Raw genomic sequence first — 14792 nt, forward strand, 5'->3', positions numbered from 1 at the left:
CATCCTGCCCCCTTCACACACCCTGCACCCCTCACCCATCCTGCCCCCTTCACACACCCTGCACCCCTCACAGACCCTGTCCCCTTCACCCACCCTGCGCCCCTCACCCACCCTGTCCCCTTCACCCACCCTGTCCCCTTCACACACCCTGCGCCCCTCACCCACCCTGTCCCCTTCACCCACCCTGTCCCCTTCACACACCCTGTCCCCTACACCCACCCTGCGCCCCTTCACCCACCCTGTCCCCTTCACACACCCTGTGCCCCTCACCCACCCTGTCCCCTTCACACACCCTGCACCCCTCACCCACCCTGTCCCCTTCACCCACCCTGCACCCCTCACACACTGTGTGCCCCTCACCCACCCTGTCCACTTCACACACCCTGTCCCCTTCACCCACCCTGCGCCCCTTCACCCACCCAGTCCCCTTCACCCACCCTGTCCCCTTCACACACCCTGTCCCCTTCACACACCCTGCACCCCTCACCCACCCTGTCCCCTTCACCCACCCTGTTCCCCTCACCCACCCTGTCCCCTTCACCCACCCTGTCCGCTTCACACACCCTGCGCCCCTCACCCACCCTGTCCCCTTCACACACCCTGCACCCCTCACCCACCCTGTCCCCTTCACCCACCCTGAGGCCCTCACCCACCCTGTCCCCTTCACACACCCTGTCCCCTTCACACACCCTGTGCCCCTCACCCACCCTGTCCCCTTCACACAACCTGCACCCCTCACCCACCCTGTCCCCTTCACCCACCCTGTCCCCTTCACACACCCTGCACCCCTCACCACCCTGTCCCCTTCACCCACCCTGCGCCCCTCACCCACCCTGTCCCCTTCACCCACCCTGTCCCCTTCACACACCCTGTCCCCTTCACACACCCTGCACCCCTCACCCACCCTGTCCCCTTCACACACCCTGAGGCCCTCACCCACCCTGTCCCCTTCACACACCCTGTCCCCTTCACACACACTGTGCCCCTCACCCACCCTGTCCCCTTCGCCCACCCTGCGCCCCTCACCCACCCTGTCCCCTTCACCCACCCTGTCCCCTTCACACACCCTGCGCCCCTCACCACCCTGTCCCCTTCACCCACCCTGCGCCCCTCACACACTGTGTGCCCTTCACCCACCCTGCGATCCTTCACACACTCTGCGCCCCACACCCACCCTGTCCCCTTCACCCACCCTGTCCCTTCACACACCCTGTCCGCTTCGCCCACCCTGCGCCCCTCACCCACCCTGTCCCCTTCACACACCCTGCACCCCTCACCCACCCTGTCCCCTTCACACACTCTGCGCCCCTCACACACTGTGTGCCCCTCACCCATCCTGCGATCCTTCACACACCCTGCGCCCCTCACCCACCCTGTCCCCTTCACCCACCCTGTCCCCTTCACACACCCTGCGCCCCTCACCCACCCTGTCCCCTTCACCCACCCTGTCCCCTTCACACACCCTGTCCCCTTCACCCACCCCATGCCCCTCACCCACCCTGTCCCCTTCACACACCCTGCACCCCTCACCCACCCTGTCCCCTTCACCCACCCTGAGGCCCTCACCCACCCTGTCCCCTTCACACACCCTGTCCCCTTCACACACCCTGTCCCCTTCACACACCCTGTGCCCCTCACCCACCCTGTCCCCTTCACACAACCTGCGCCCCTCACCCACCCTGTCCCCTTCACACACCCTGCGGCCCTCACCCACCCTGTCCCCTTCACACACCCTGTGCCCTTCACCCACCCTGTCCCCTTCACACACCCTGTCCCCTTCACATACCCTGCGCCCCTCACCCACCCTGTGCCCCTCACACACCCTGCGCCCCTCACCCACCCTGTCGCCTTCACACACCCTGCGCTCCTCACCCACCCTGTCCCCTTCACCCACCCTGTCCCCTTCACACACCCTGCGCCCCTCACCCACCCTGTTCCCTTCACACACCCTGTGCCCCTCACCCACCCTGTCCCCTTCACCCACCCTGCGCCCCTCACCCACCCTGTCCCCTTCACACACCCTGTGCCCCTCACCCACCCTGTCCCCTTCACACACCCTGTCCCCTTCACATACCCTGCGCCCCTCACCCACCCTGTGCCCCTCACACACCCTGCGCCCCTCACCCACCCTGTCCCCTTCACACACCCTGCGCTCCTCACCCACCCTGTCCCCTTCACCCACCCTGTCCCCTTCACACACCCTGCGCCCGTCACCCACCCTGTCCCCTTCACACACCCTGTGCCCCTCACCCACCCTGTCCCCTTCACCCACCCTGCGCCCCTCACCCACCCTGTCCCCTTCACACACCCTGCGCCCCTCACCCACCCTGTGCCCCTCACACACCCTGCGCCCCTCACCCACCCTGTCCCCTTCACACACCCTGCGCCCCTCACCCACCCTGTCCCCTTCACCCATCCTGTCCCCCTCACACACCCTGCGCCCCTCACCCACCCTGTCCCCTTCACCCACCCTGTCCCCCTCACACACCCTGCGTCCCTCACACACCCTACGCCCCTCACCCACCCTGCGCCCCTCACCCACCCTGTGCTTCTATCCATTTACTCTTTTGCCTAGTGTCCCACTGACCTTTCCACTCACTAGCATACAAAGACTGGGCCCTTAAACATATTGTATAATGGCAAGTGCAGTAAAAGTGGCAGCTTCCCCAGCTTGGTTTCAGTTCCCTGAAGGACAGTGTATTGTGCATTGCTGCGATAGCTGGATTGGGAGGATCTTGAAGGAAATACATCGCAGTGTTGACTCTGGAGAATCTTGGGAGTTTTGGCAAACTGACCATCATCGCCACTGAGCAGGGGATTCAGGCTAGCTGTCCGAAAAACACGTTTACATTCTCCTGATTCCTCAACTTCTAGACACACATTTTCAAATATTTATCCACTTGCTTTTGAAAGGAAGTTGGGTTTTCTGCTTCCATCAGTGTAACTGCTCTAAAAATCCACAGTTAAACAGTGCTGAATACTTCGAGAGCCCTCAAAGGACTTTGTACAATTTTTATGTTAAAGTTTGGTTATGTTCACACCAAAGCATCAAGGTCCAGCTGGCTAAAAGTAATAATTCCTAGTCCCTGAGCTCAGTGTGACCTGCTCCTGCACACTGCAGTATTCCAGACTAAAACTAGAGTTGGTAACAACAACTTCAATGTAGAACATATTTAAACAGTAACATTACTCAATACCAAAATCCTTAGACAAGGCTGGTATCTGCGATGAGGCACGAGCTCAGGCCTGTTCCCTAACAGTTGTCCTTCACTGAGATCACTGACTGTATTGTGGTAAGTCTAGTACTGTGACTGATATCTCTAAGGGGATGAATTCCTGTGGTATTTTCCCCGATGGTAAATACTGGGATTTTGCAGCATTTGCCATCTCTAACAGTGGTGGCGGTGGGTAAGAGTTTTTTGAGGTAGTTTGTTGCCACCAATCCTGATTTGTCTTGGGCCTATATTGTGACTCGTGGAGGAGGACACACTCCTGTGCAGTATCTACAGAAGGGACATTGCTCTTTCATAACAAGGTTTATTGCATGGCCATGTTTATTGTATGACATAGTCATGCATAATTAACAAGACTTTAGGGAAGCGTTGCAGATACACCTGCTCTCTCTCACAGCTAGAGTAGATTTCCTTTCTTGATCAACAGACTGTTTGTAGAATCAGTTGAGCCTATATAAAATGAACATTAACCTTTTCACACCCATTCATTTATACAACACTTCTCATCCTTACTTCCAAATCTGTCCATGATCTCATCCCTCCTGCCTTTCTCATTAACTTCAAACGTCTCTACAACTTCCTGAGGTCAGTACTCTCCAGTACATCCCTGGTTTCTTTGCTTCATTATTTTCAGCCTTATCATCAGCTAGATAGGTCAAGACTCAGAAATTCCTTCAGCTAAACCTCTCTGCTGCTGTTTGGCTCTCTCTTGCCCGTTCTGACACTTCCATCACCCTTCACTTCATGGCTGATCACCTGAACAAACCCTGCCTCCATTAGTTCAGTATAAAATGTTGTTTGATAATACTGCTTAGGTAACTTTGTTTTTTTTTAAAAGGTTTAATATTAATGCAAGTTGTTTTTACAGTACTTGGGTTATCCTTGGACAATTGCTCAAGCGGCTATGATTGCTGATGGGAGTTCACTATCTGGTGAATCTAGATTTCCCTGGGCTATGGTGCAGAGCACTGGAGTGGTCATCAGTCAGCTCCTGATGTAGCCACACTTACCTTGAAACCAAAGTCCCTGGCAGTTCAGTCAATGAAAGTGAATTAAACTCAGTGACATGTCCCACTCCTGAACTGGAAACATATTTGTGGAGTAAACTATTGGAGGCAGTTTCTAGTTTGGTCATGTTATTCGCCACCTGACTGTCCTTTACACTGACTTTAACAAAACAGAAAAATCAATCCTGCTGCACAACAGACAACTAATCTCAGGAGGAGATCCCAATCTTGGCCAAAGGAAAATTCATTTTCTTTACTTTAAAATCATTCCAGCTAATGTTGATATGCTCAATCAGGAATCACGTGTCCTCAAAATCAACACATTGAAGCAGGCCTACTGAGCTGAGCCCTCAAGTTGAACAAATTTGAAGGTGATCATTGAGTTGTACCCTGTCAGAAGGGCTCACATATGTGCCTGCAGAACATTCATTCATTTACAACATTGTACAGTGTGTTTAGCACTGATCATTGTCATTTCAATGAAGTTCAGCGAATGTGGCTGCATCATATTTGATCTTTGCTGTCTGTTGAGGTACATGATTTTGTCACAGAGTGCCTAATTCACGGTCTAGATTCCTGGATTTCTCTCTCCTATTTGCTGTCTCGAAAGAAAAGCAAAATGCTACATGCTGGACATCTGAAAGAAACAGAGACTGCTGGAGTAACTCGACTGGTCTGGTAGCTTTTGCTGAAGTGTTATCTCTAATCTTCCAGTGTTTGCTATCTCGAAATCTCTGTTCACTGAGAGTATGTTTACATGAAAGGGATAAATCTCAGGAGTGGTGCATCTCACAGTCTGTTCACAATCTGTGCATTGGTGAATCCCCTTCAATTTGGGCTATACACCCCAGTCTTGGCACTGAACAACTGTTGGTAACCAGGAAATAAGAGAGTATAACTTTTGCAAAGGGCTGAACAATGCGGAGACAGTATGACTTTGCAGCATGTAGACCATAAGATGGCCCCTGGAGCTTGTTCTGCTGTTCAATGGGATCATCTAACATTCCTCATGTCAGCTTTAGTGCATTTTTCCCCATAACCCCCAATTCCTCAACTTATTATGAATCTATCAATCTCAGCAATAAATATACACCAGTACTCTGCCCTCCCCAACACCCCCACCCCGTTGCAGCTCTCTGTGGCAAGGAGTTCCAAAGTCTCACAACTCCCTGAGAGAAGAAATTCCTCCTCACCTCAGTCTTAAACTGGTATCCCTTTACATGTTGTAAGAAATGAGGTTGCAAAGTCAGGGACCAGAAGGAGAGAGATTGAATGATTACCACAACAGAAAATGATCTCCTGGTAAATCACTTCAAGAGAACTTGGAGCGCGATAAGAGTCTGGTTGCACGCTACACAAGTATAATATGATGGAATTTTTCTGTAAAGTAATTGAGTTATTTTTGGCCTTTTCTCAAGCAATGCAACTTTAAGAAGAAATGTAAACAGCCTCCAGCAATCTATAATTCAAGAAATATGAAAGCAGAGACTTCTGTTTCTTCATAATCATAACCAGCTGAATGCAGCTAGCCACAACCCACCTTTTTGATGCTGGCGCATAACGGGAACATGAGCTGCCATCCCAGGCACAGTAGGGGTCTCTGGCTAAACAGCATTCAGTGCAAGCCTTGCCATAGATGTCACATCGATGCAGCCAGAGCTGGACCAGACCATCTCGTGAGCCAATGTATAATTGCTGCTGTCATTAAACAGTGGAAGAAAAGAATCAACTGCTGTTTCCCGAGAGTCTTATTTTACATTTTCCTCTGGACAGGAATTACACAATTTCAATAAACATAAATTAATGTAAACGCTTTAAAAATGTACCTGTTTTGAAGATATCGCCATGTTTAAGATTGGAGAAGGTGCCTGCAAAAATAAGGAAGAAATTTCAGATGTTACATATTTTAAATTTAGCTAGTTGCCGATTTTAACAATAAATGATCAAAGTGACAGCAAGAACTGTAGATGCTGGAGTCAGAGTCGATACAGTGCAGAGCTGGAGGAACACAGCAGACCAGGCAGCATCAGAGGAACAGGAAAGTCAATGTTCCAGGCCTAGACTCTTCATCAACACCAGTCCTGATGAACAATCTAGGTCCGAAACATCAACTCTTCTGCTCCTCTGATGCTGCCTGGTCTGCTGTGTTCCTCTGGTTCCACACTGTATTTTGTCTGAATGATTAAATTAATCTGGCAGCACCCAGACTCACAAAGTCAGAGGCTCAACATTGATCACAATCCCACTTTATTCTGGACCCACGTACAAAAGATGGTTGGGTAGATTTCATGAATCAAGGCCCCCAGAACAGGGTCTCACTAGATGGACTGAGGGATCTGAAAAACACTGACAGATCTCAGCAGCTAAACCATGACCAGGTACAAAGTGCATTATAAAGATTTTCTGCATAATAATTTATGTGTACTTGTATTTGGAGGACTGTGGATAGTGATATTTTCTTTATCAAGAAGTCCGGAGGCCATTTCTTGGCAGTCACATGTCATGTGATAACTGTTTGTTTACTGGAGACTTCCTGCCTGGGATCACAACTATTAGGTTCCATTTCTGCTTTGGAAATTGTTTGGAGTAGTTGAGAAGAACACCTGCTGGAAAAAAATAAGTTGCCCAGCTCAGCTATCCAGTTTCTGGAAAAAGACACAGCATGGATCAAGTGTGGTAAGCTGGACACCTGGTTCAGGAAGTGTTCCTTGATATTTTCTGAATGACTGCTTCTGCAAAAGTCCCCAGGATAACTGCATGTGTTCAATAACATCTGCCTTTATGAGTCTAAACGTCAAATCAAAAGTCTCCTGTCCACCTCAGTCCTAATCATAGATAACAAAGCGTGAAGCTGGATGAACACAGCAGGCCAAGCAGCATCTCAGGAGCACAAAAGCTGATGTTTCGGGCCTGGACCCTTCATCAGAGAGGGAGATGGGGAGAGGGAACTGGAATAAATAGGGAGAGAGGGGGAGGCGGACCGAAGATGGAGAGAAAAGAAGATAGGTAGAGAGGAGAATACAGGTGAGGAGGTAGGGAGGGGATAGGTCAGTCCAGGGAAGACGACAGGTCAAGGAGGTGGGATGAGGTGGTAGGTAGGAAATGGAGGTGCAGCTTGAGGTGGGAGGAAGGGATGGGTGAGAGGAAGAACAGGTTACGGAGCGGAGACAGGCTGGGCTGGTTTTGGGATGCAGTGGGGGGAGGGGAAGAACTGGGCTGGTTTTGGGATGCAGTGGGGGAAGGGGAGATTTTGAAGCTTGTGAAGTCCACATTGATACCATTGGGCTGCAGGGTTCCCAAGCGGAATATGAGTTGCTGTTCTTGCAACCTTCGGGTGGCATCATTGTGGCACTGCAGGAGGCCCATGATGGACATGTCATCTAAAGAATGGGAGGGGGAGTTAAAATGGTTCGCGACTGGGAGGTGCAGTTGTCTATTGCGAACCGAGCGGAGGTGTTCTGCAAAGCGGTCCCCAAGCCTCCGCTTGGTTTCCCCAAAGTAGAGGAAGCCACACCGGGTACAGTGGATACAGCATACCACATTGGCAGATGTGCAGGTGAACATCTGCTTAATATAGTCCTAATCATATTTGCTTTCAAGAACAAAGGCCTATTAACCATTAGTCATGTTTTTAGTCTTTGTTGAAAATAATTAAGTGTCTTATTTTCTCTTTGCATGTCCCATGTGTGATTTCTGGATTATTTGGAGGATTAAACATTTATGCTTTCATATTACAAAGTCTGTACATTTGCTAGTTTTCTAATGAGATGTATAAGTTTGGTTTTCTAATGGGTCAGTAATATTGTGTTTTTAATGAAACTGGATGATGAATCTTTTTTGTTTTAAGTTTAATACACACAAAGCATAGATTGGTCAAAACTGCGTAAGATAATTATATCTGTATACTGACCCCTGGAGTAGTGAGACTGTACAGCAAGAGTACACTCCTCGAGCCTCTGCCGTATTGGTGGAATAGTGCAATATCCTGCTTTCATCATCAATCATGCCCGTATGTTCATTATAATCCTTAAATTATAACTTTTTTATCAATCTTTAAATGAAATACAGATAGTACTCATTTAGGATTGACTCAATTTAATGTCATTTTTCTTGATTTTTTTTATTTGTAGGGCCCGTTTCTTCAAGTTGCATTAGCATTTCTTGTTTTATGTCATGCGTTGCATATCACAGTTACATCCCAGATCAAAATCCAGTCAGTGCTGATAAAACTTGGAATTCTTGGAAAGGAGATAGAGACACATCAAAGTCTGTGAATTCAGAAATGTGAATCGATAATGTGTTTCTGTTACATTCAGCAATTTAATTTGCTCCAGCAATGTATTGTGCTGCAAATGTACATTAATGCATTTGAACTTGTGCATTGATTTCTGTGAGTGAGAAAATGGTTGAAGGAATCTAACTCTGGCTTTAAACACTGATTGTGTTAGGAACCCATGCTTCATTTTACCTATATTACCAATTTTTGGGGACAGAAGCACAAGTTAATTGATGATTACCTGTTAAATTATTGCATCATGCGCAGATGCTATCAAGTGTTTGAAGCCAACAGTGAGGAGCTTATAATTGGAAAAATTCAATTTCTTTTCTTTTGTGCCAGTTAATGTAAAGTCAGCCAAACTTTCTGCTGTAATGTAAATTTCTTTCTTGAAGACTTTTGAATTTTTTCATCAGCAAAGGCGGACCCCAACAAAAGCAACATACCAGCTAAGGAAAGATAACGGTAATCAGTGGGAGGCCTTTCCAATGTATATCATCTCCCTGTATTATTACTGATCACTACTGTAAGAATCCTAATGTAGAGATACACTGGAGCAACCGATTTCATCAGCTGATTGTGTGACTCCCAGTCAGAAACTAATTCTGTTTTCCAGCATGTACTGTACTCTGGACTGAACCATTACTTTTTTTTTATATGTTGAGAATTTAGAATGAAATGCTTCAATACTCAAAGTTTAAAACGTGTTGGGTAAGCTTATAAAGGTCTGTTTGCCTCTTTTTAAATGAGGTTTCACAGTGTAGGTAGCCTGTGCACAAAGAGGAATCATTTTGCTATTAGCTTTAAGAGCATTGCCCTCCAGAGTCTGATTAAGAACTATTTCCAAAGTTATACTGTCACCTTCCAACTGAATTTTTAAAAATGAAACTGCATAAATCACTAGAATTATCTGCTGCATTTAATCCAAGATGTCTCCACCATGCATGAGAAATTCATAATAAAGGGTGGTACTGATGATACGGAGACAGTCTTCTATACTGTGTGACTGTTGTGTTTCCATCACAAAGACAGTGGGTATAATTAGAACGTGAAAGTACACGTTTTAAAGTTTGATTTTCAAAACAGTTTCTGTACCTTAAATACTTGAAGTTCCTCCAGAACAAGCTCTTCTGTAACCCAGTTTTCTTTTGTGACACTCACCACCTTTAAAACTGTTCCAATATCTGAGGGGAATATAGGCATAAACACATACATTAAAAATAAACAAGATTTGAAAAAAACCTTTCCTCTAGAAAATGAAGCAACGTGCAATCTGAAATTGATGGGAAAACTCAGCAGGTTTGGCAACATCTGTGAACAGAATCCAGAGATAAAACATTTCGGGTCCAGCGGTCCTTCTTCACAACTTCAGAATGACAATGTAAGAAGGGTCCCACCGATCCTGCCAGACCCATTGAGTTTCTCCAGCAATTTCTGTTTTTGTTTCTGATTTCCAGCATCTGCAATTCTTTGTTTTTTTTTCTCAATATAAAATCTGCTTTGGTTAGTAACTCTGACGTAATTCAGATACCCTGTGCTGCCCTACCCATCACTCTCACTGTCTGAGGACATTAGCTACCAATCTTGGTCACTCTGTCACCTCATCAGCATAACTATGGATGAGAAATACAGGCAATTTAACTCATGTTAACAAAGTGTGGGGCTGGATGAACACAGCAGGCCAAGCAGCATCTTAGGAGCACAAAAGCTGACGTTTCGGGCCTAGACTTTTTATCAGAAAAGCTTTTCTGATGAAGGGTCTAGGCCCAAAACGTCAGCTTTTTGGTCCTCTGATGCTGCTTGGCCTGCTGTGTTCATCCAGCCCCACACTTTATTATCTTGGATTCTCCAGCATCTGCAGTTCCCATTATCACTGAATTTACCTCATGTCATTGACATCCTGAGAACAGAGTGGGGATTACTTTAAAATATTAACACAAAACCTGCAAGGCTGAAAGGTTTTTAGCTGGCATATTTGGCAGAGCTACTTAGTCCATTAACTAACATCATTGCAAAGGCTGGTTAAAAACCAGACCACACCTGTAATTATTATCCCGACATAACAACATAAGTCTCGTAATTAAAACCTATTCCTGCACCACAGTCACCTGTGGGGGAATTACAATGGGCCAACAACAGGCTCTGTTCCAGCTCCTGACTCATCCTGCCTTCAGTAGGGAGGAGGTCCCGTTGGAGCTGGGTGCCTGCTTCTCAGTTTATTCACTCCCTTGATGCTTAGCAGCGCTCATTCTTGGCTAAACTCCCTTTCTCTCTGCTAATTATCTGAAGGAAAGAACACCCTGACGATGCAGGTGAATTATAGGCACCAATCCAGACTTTAATTATATAAACAGTCACTACAGTCCATGAAGAAACCCATTGTGTGAACACTTTCGGATGTTTTACGTACTGGAGTGTATTTATTTTCTGATCTTAGCACCAGACAGCTTTCGGCAGGTTTTCTCCCCGAAATGAAGCAAACTCAGGATACCAATACGGAAGTAATTAATACAGAGTTAAACAGTCTAATCTCAAGCTGGGGGCCTCAGATAAACCATGTTCAAATGATTATTATTAATAACTGATATTGGATAGAAAGAGCCAATCTCTCAAATGGAAAATTGATCCATTTACATTGAAAATGGGAAGACAAATCTTAAAGAAACTCTTTGTGCCTCCAGGAACGAAACATTCAATCTTCATGTCAACCCATACTTTTACACCTCTCTTTTTAAAAAGTGCTCACTTGCATTGTTCAATTTTGGGTATCCCAATTTATCTTGAAATTGGAGAAATTCCAGCAATGATTCACTAGGATAAGACACAGACCTAAGTTGCATTGAGGCAGTGCGTAAATTTTACTTCTACATACCAGAGGTGAGCAGATTAAATCTCAAGCTAACTGAGCTGCTTGGAGCTACACTGCGAATCAACAAGTTGATGGAGTATCAGAGAATCTCGAGCAAGAATTCCAATTTGGAATTTATCGAATTGTTGCGAAGATTAATTTTGTTAAAATACACAAAATTTTCAGGTATTAAAAACTCTAATGCCTTGGAGGGACAGGTAAATATAAGGATAATGTCAGAAGCCACATGACACCAGGTTACAGTTCTACAGGTTTATTTGTAATCACAAACTTTTGGAGCATTGTTCCAAACTAACACCTCCACATCAAATGTAAGGATATGAGAGAGATGGGAAAGATGTGAACGTGGAACAAGGGTAAGTCACTACATCCCTTGAACCTGTTCTGCCATTCAGTAAGATGATGCCTGATCTGATTTTAATCTGAACTCTACATTCCTGCATATTCTCAATAATCTTTCATTCCCTTAGCCGTCAAGAATCTATCTCCCCCTCCCTTACAAGTATTTAAAGACTCTGCATGTACTGCCTTTTGAGAAAGGGAATTCCAAAGGCTCCCAACCCTCTGACAGAAGAAAATGGTTCTTCATCTTGGTTTTAAATATTTAAATATTTTTAAACAGTGACTCGAGTTTGAGAAACATCTTTTCCACATCTACCTGGTCAAGTCTTGTCAGGACTTTATATGTTTAAATAAAGTCACTTCGGACTGTTCTAAACTCCAGCGCATACAGGCCTAGCCTGCCTTATCTTTCCTCATAAGGTATTTGCCGAGTTAACATGGACACTTCAATCTCAGGTCTGTGCCTAAAGTAAGTTCAAACTGCAATGCACTGAAGCTCTCTCAGCTTCTCACATTCCTCCAGCTCTCTAACTCCTTAATCACTTTCATGACTTTCATGTTGTTCATCATTTCAGTGGCTCAATTTTGTGGATAGCATTTGGACACCAGCCTCAAGTTAAATGGGCATCCTGCACCTGCCCAGTCTCTAGTCTATCCTTGTCTTCCATGAAGTGGCTCACAGTAGATTACCCTCTCTCACTATTCTCTCCAGGGTATCCCTTGGCAATGTTGTGCCAGAAGCCAAGCAGTAAGTCCAATGTTCAACCTCAACACTGAGGAGCCCTCAGCAATCTGCAGAGAATTCAATAAAGGGGCCAAAGTTAATAAGGCTTCTAGATTGGAGAGAACCCCTTTCAGCAGGAGTATTAACAGAAAGAGGCCACACATCCTTGTGGCTCCCTGCATTGTGCTACAGTCTGTGTTCAAAAGACCACCTGAAGTGAGGTAATGGTCCTTCGTGTGGCAAAGAGATGCCTTATGGCTGGACGCTATCAATCCCAGCACAAAATGGCCCCTGGCCAGTGGGATTTAATCCCCTATATCTGCTTGTTCATGATGGTCTACCAAATCATTTCATTATCAAATATCATTTTTTTTCTTTATTCATGGGATGTGGGCATTGCTGGCCAGCATTTATTGCCTATCACTGATTGCCCAGAGGGCAGTTAAAAGTCGGCCACATTGCTGTGGGTCGCATGTAGGCAGAACCATGTAAGGACATTAGTGAACCAATCCAATTTTCCCCGACAACCGACAATGATTTCATGTCATCATTAGACTCTTAACTCCAGGTTATCCTTGAATTCAAATTCCACCATCTTCCATGGCAGGATTCAAATGTAGAACTTGTTTCTGGATTTATAGTCTAGTGACGATAGTACTGGGCCAGCACATCCTCAGTTTTGTTCACCTGTCAGTTCTGTATGAAGTTCCCCCCGTGATCTTGTCCTGATTGCATCATTATTCCCTTCAGCCCCTCTCTTTGAAGGCAACCCTGGGCAGCCTGTTTCCTCCACAGATACTGAAGGTATTGCTGTCATTTTCAGCATTTTCGGTTTAATGTTTACACTGTGAACCTGCCTCTTGAAATAATACGTGATGTTCACAGTCCACTCCCAGATTATTATCTGACCTGACATTGCGGAGCGAATGCAGCGTGGCCAGGTGAGATGTGATGCTGAGTTCCTGTCTACCCTTCCATTTTGGTTAAGAAGACATTTAGCACTAATTCAAGCAGAACAGACATCTTACATTCTTCTGAATGAACACCAATAAAATCTTGTCCTGTTTGCCTATCAAGGAACAGTGGCTCCTTTTACTGGAGATGAAACATTTTGGAATGTTACACAAATGCACAATTCTTTCTTTAATAAGTCGATTGATATTTCAGACTGAAAGTCCTCAACATACTTTAAATTGATTCTACCATATCTTTCACTGGTAGAGAATTCTGTAAGCCTATTCTTATCCGTTTTATAAATATAATCCTTCTTGAAGGGTTCCCTCCTGAAATTAGATTGGATTCTTGGACTGACTGAAATTATATTCTTTGTTCAGTTGGCATGCTTCAGTTCAATACAAAACCATTACTGAAGAGTTAGCTCAACATGTTTTACATTAAATTCTTGAGTAATTCTCTTTGGTACTAAGGCATCAGCTCATTGTCAGGCTCTTTTATGAGGGACTTTTAAGAGTTGACAACAGAAAGAAAACTTTCCACTTATGCAGCACTTTTCATGACCACTGTCCTCGTCAGACTGGTTTACAGGCATTGTGGGAGCTTCGAGGTCTGCTCAATAATGTGGGGAGCACAGGCAGTTCCCCACAGTCAGAGAGACAGCAGTGTGACAATGACTCTGCGAAATACATAGCTAGAGCACCAGAGGCCAATCCCCTGCATTTCCTTCAAATTCTTCCCTGGGATCTTTGACATCCAGCAGGTGGCTTGGTTTATCTCTCATCAATGTTAAAACAAAGGCCAACATTCTGGGTGCTTGACTTTCACACACTGAGTTGAAGAGAGAACAAGAATATCTCTTATTCCCAAAGAGATGAACTGGGAAAAACTAAAAAAGATGAAAGCAAAGGATCAATAGTTTGAGAAAGAGCACCATCTACAGGACAAAAGGAGCAAGTGAATGTGCACAGTTCATACATATAAGACTCTGGTCAGAATGCATTTGGAATTTTGTGGCAGTTTTGGGCCTCATGACTTAGGAAGGATATGCTGGTGTTAGAGCAGATCCAGAGGAAGTTCACAGGAAGGATCCTGGGAATAAACACCTTGTCATATGAAGAGGGGTTGAGGACTCTGGGTCTATACTCATTGGTGTTTGGAAGGATGAGAGGGGGGATCAGATTGAAATTTACAGAGTACTGAGAGGCCTGGATACAGTGGGCATGGAGAAGTTGTTTCTACTAGGATAGACTAGGACCCAAGAGCACAGACTCAAAGTGAAGAGATGACCCTTTAGAGGTGAAATGTCTTCAGCCAGAGGGTGGAGAGTCTGTGGAACTCATTACAGCAGTGGGTTGGGGAGGTCAAGCCATTGAGTGTATTTAAG

The 14792-nt window shown here is 45.8% G+C and overlaps 1 protein-coding gene across 8 annotated transcripts in view; it reads right to left on the reverse strand.

Annotated features, from left to right (window-relative positions):
- The window catches only part of sema3d (sema domain, immunoglobulin domain (Ig), short basic domain, secreted, (semaphorin) 3D), a 357672-nt gene that overhangs the window by 59924 nt on the left and 282956 nt on the right, over positions 1-14792 (reverse strand). For 7 of the 8 annotated variants that reach the window (XM_059654813.1, XM_059654812.1, XM_059654809.1 and 4 more), the window contains 3 exons: positions 9612-9700; positions 6067-6108; positions 5781-5938 (listed from right to left, as the gene is read on the reverse strand). In XM_059654813.1, the coding sequence (XP_059510796.1) occupies positions 5781-5938; positions 6067-6108; positions 9612-9700 (289 nt within the window). The remainder of the gene's footprint in view (positions 1-5780; positions 5939-6066; positions 6109-9611; positions 9701-14792) is intronic. The other variant, XM_059654816.1, reaches the window with a different exon arrangement.

This window comes from Stegostoma tigrinum, chromosome 25, assembly GCF_030684315.1.
Source record: "Stegostoma tigrinum isolate sSteTig4 chromosome 25, sSteTig4.hap1, whole genome shotgun sequence".
NCBI classification, from domain to species: domain Eukaryota; kingdom Metazoa; phylum Chordata; class Chondrichthyes; order Orectolobiformes; family Stegostomatidae; genus Stegostoma; species Stegostoma tigrinum.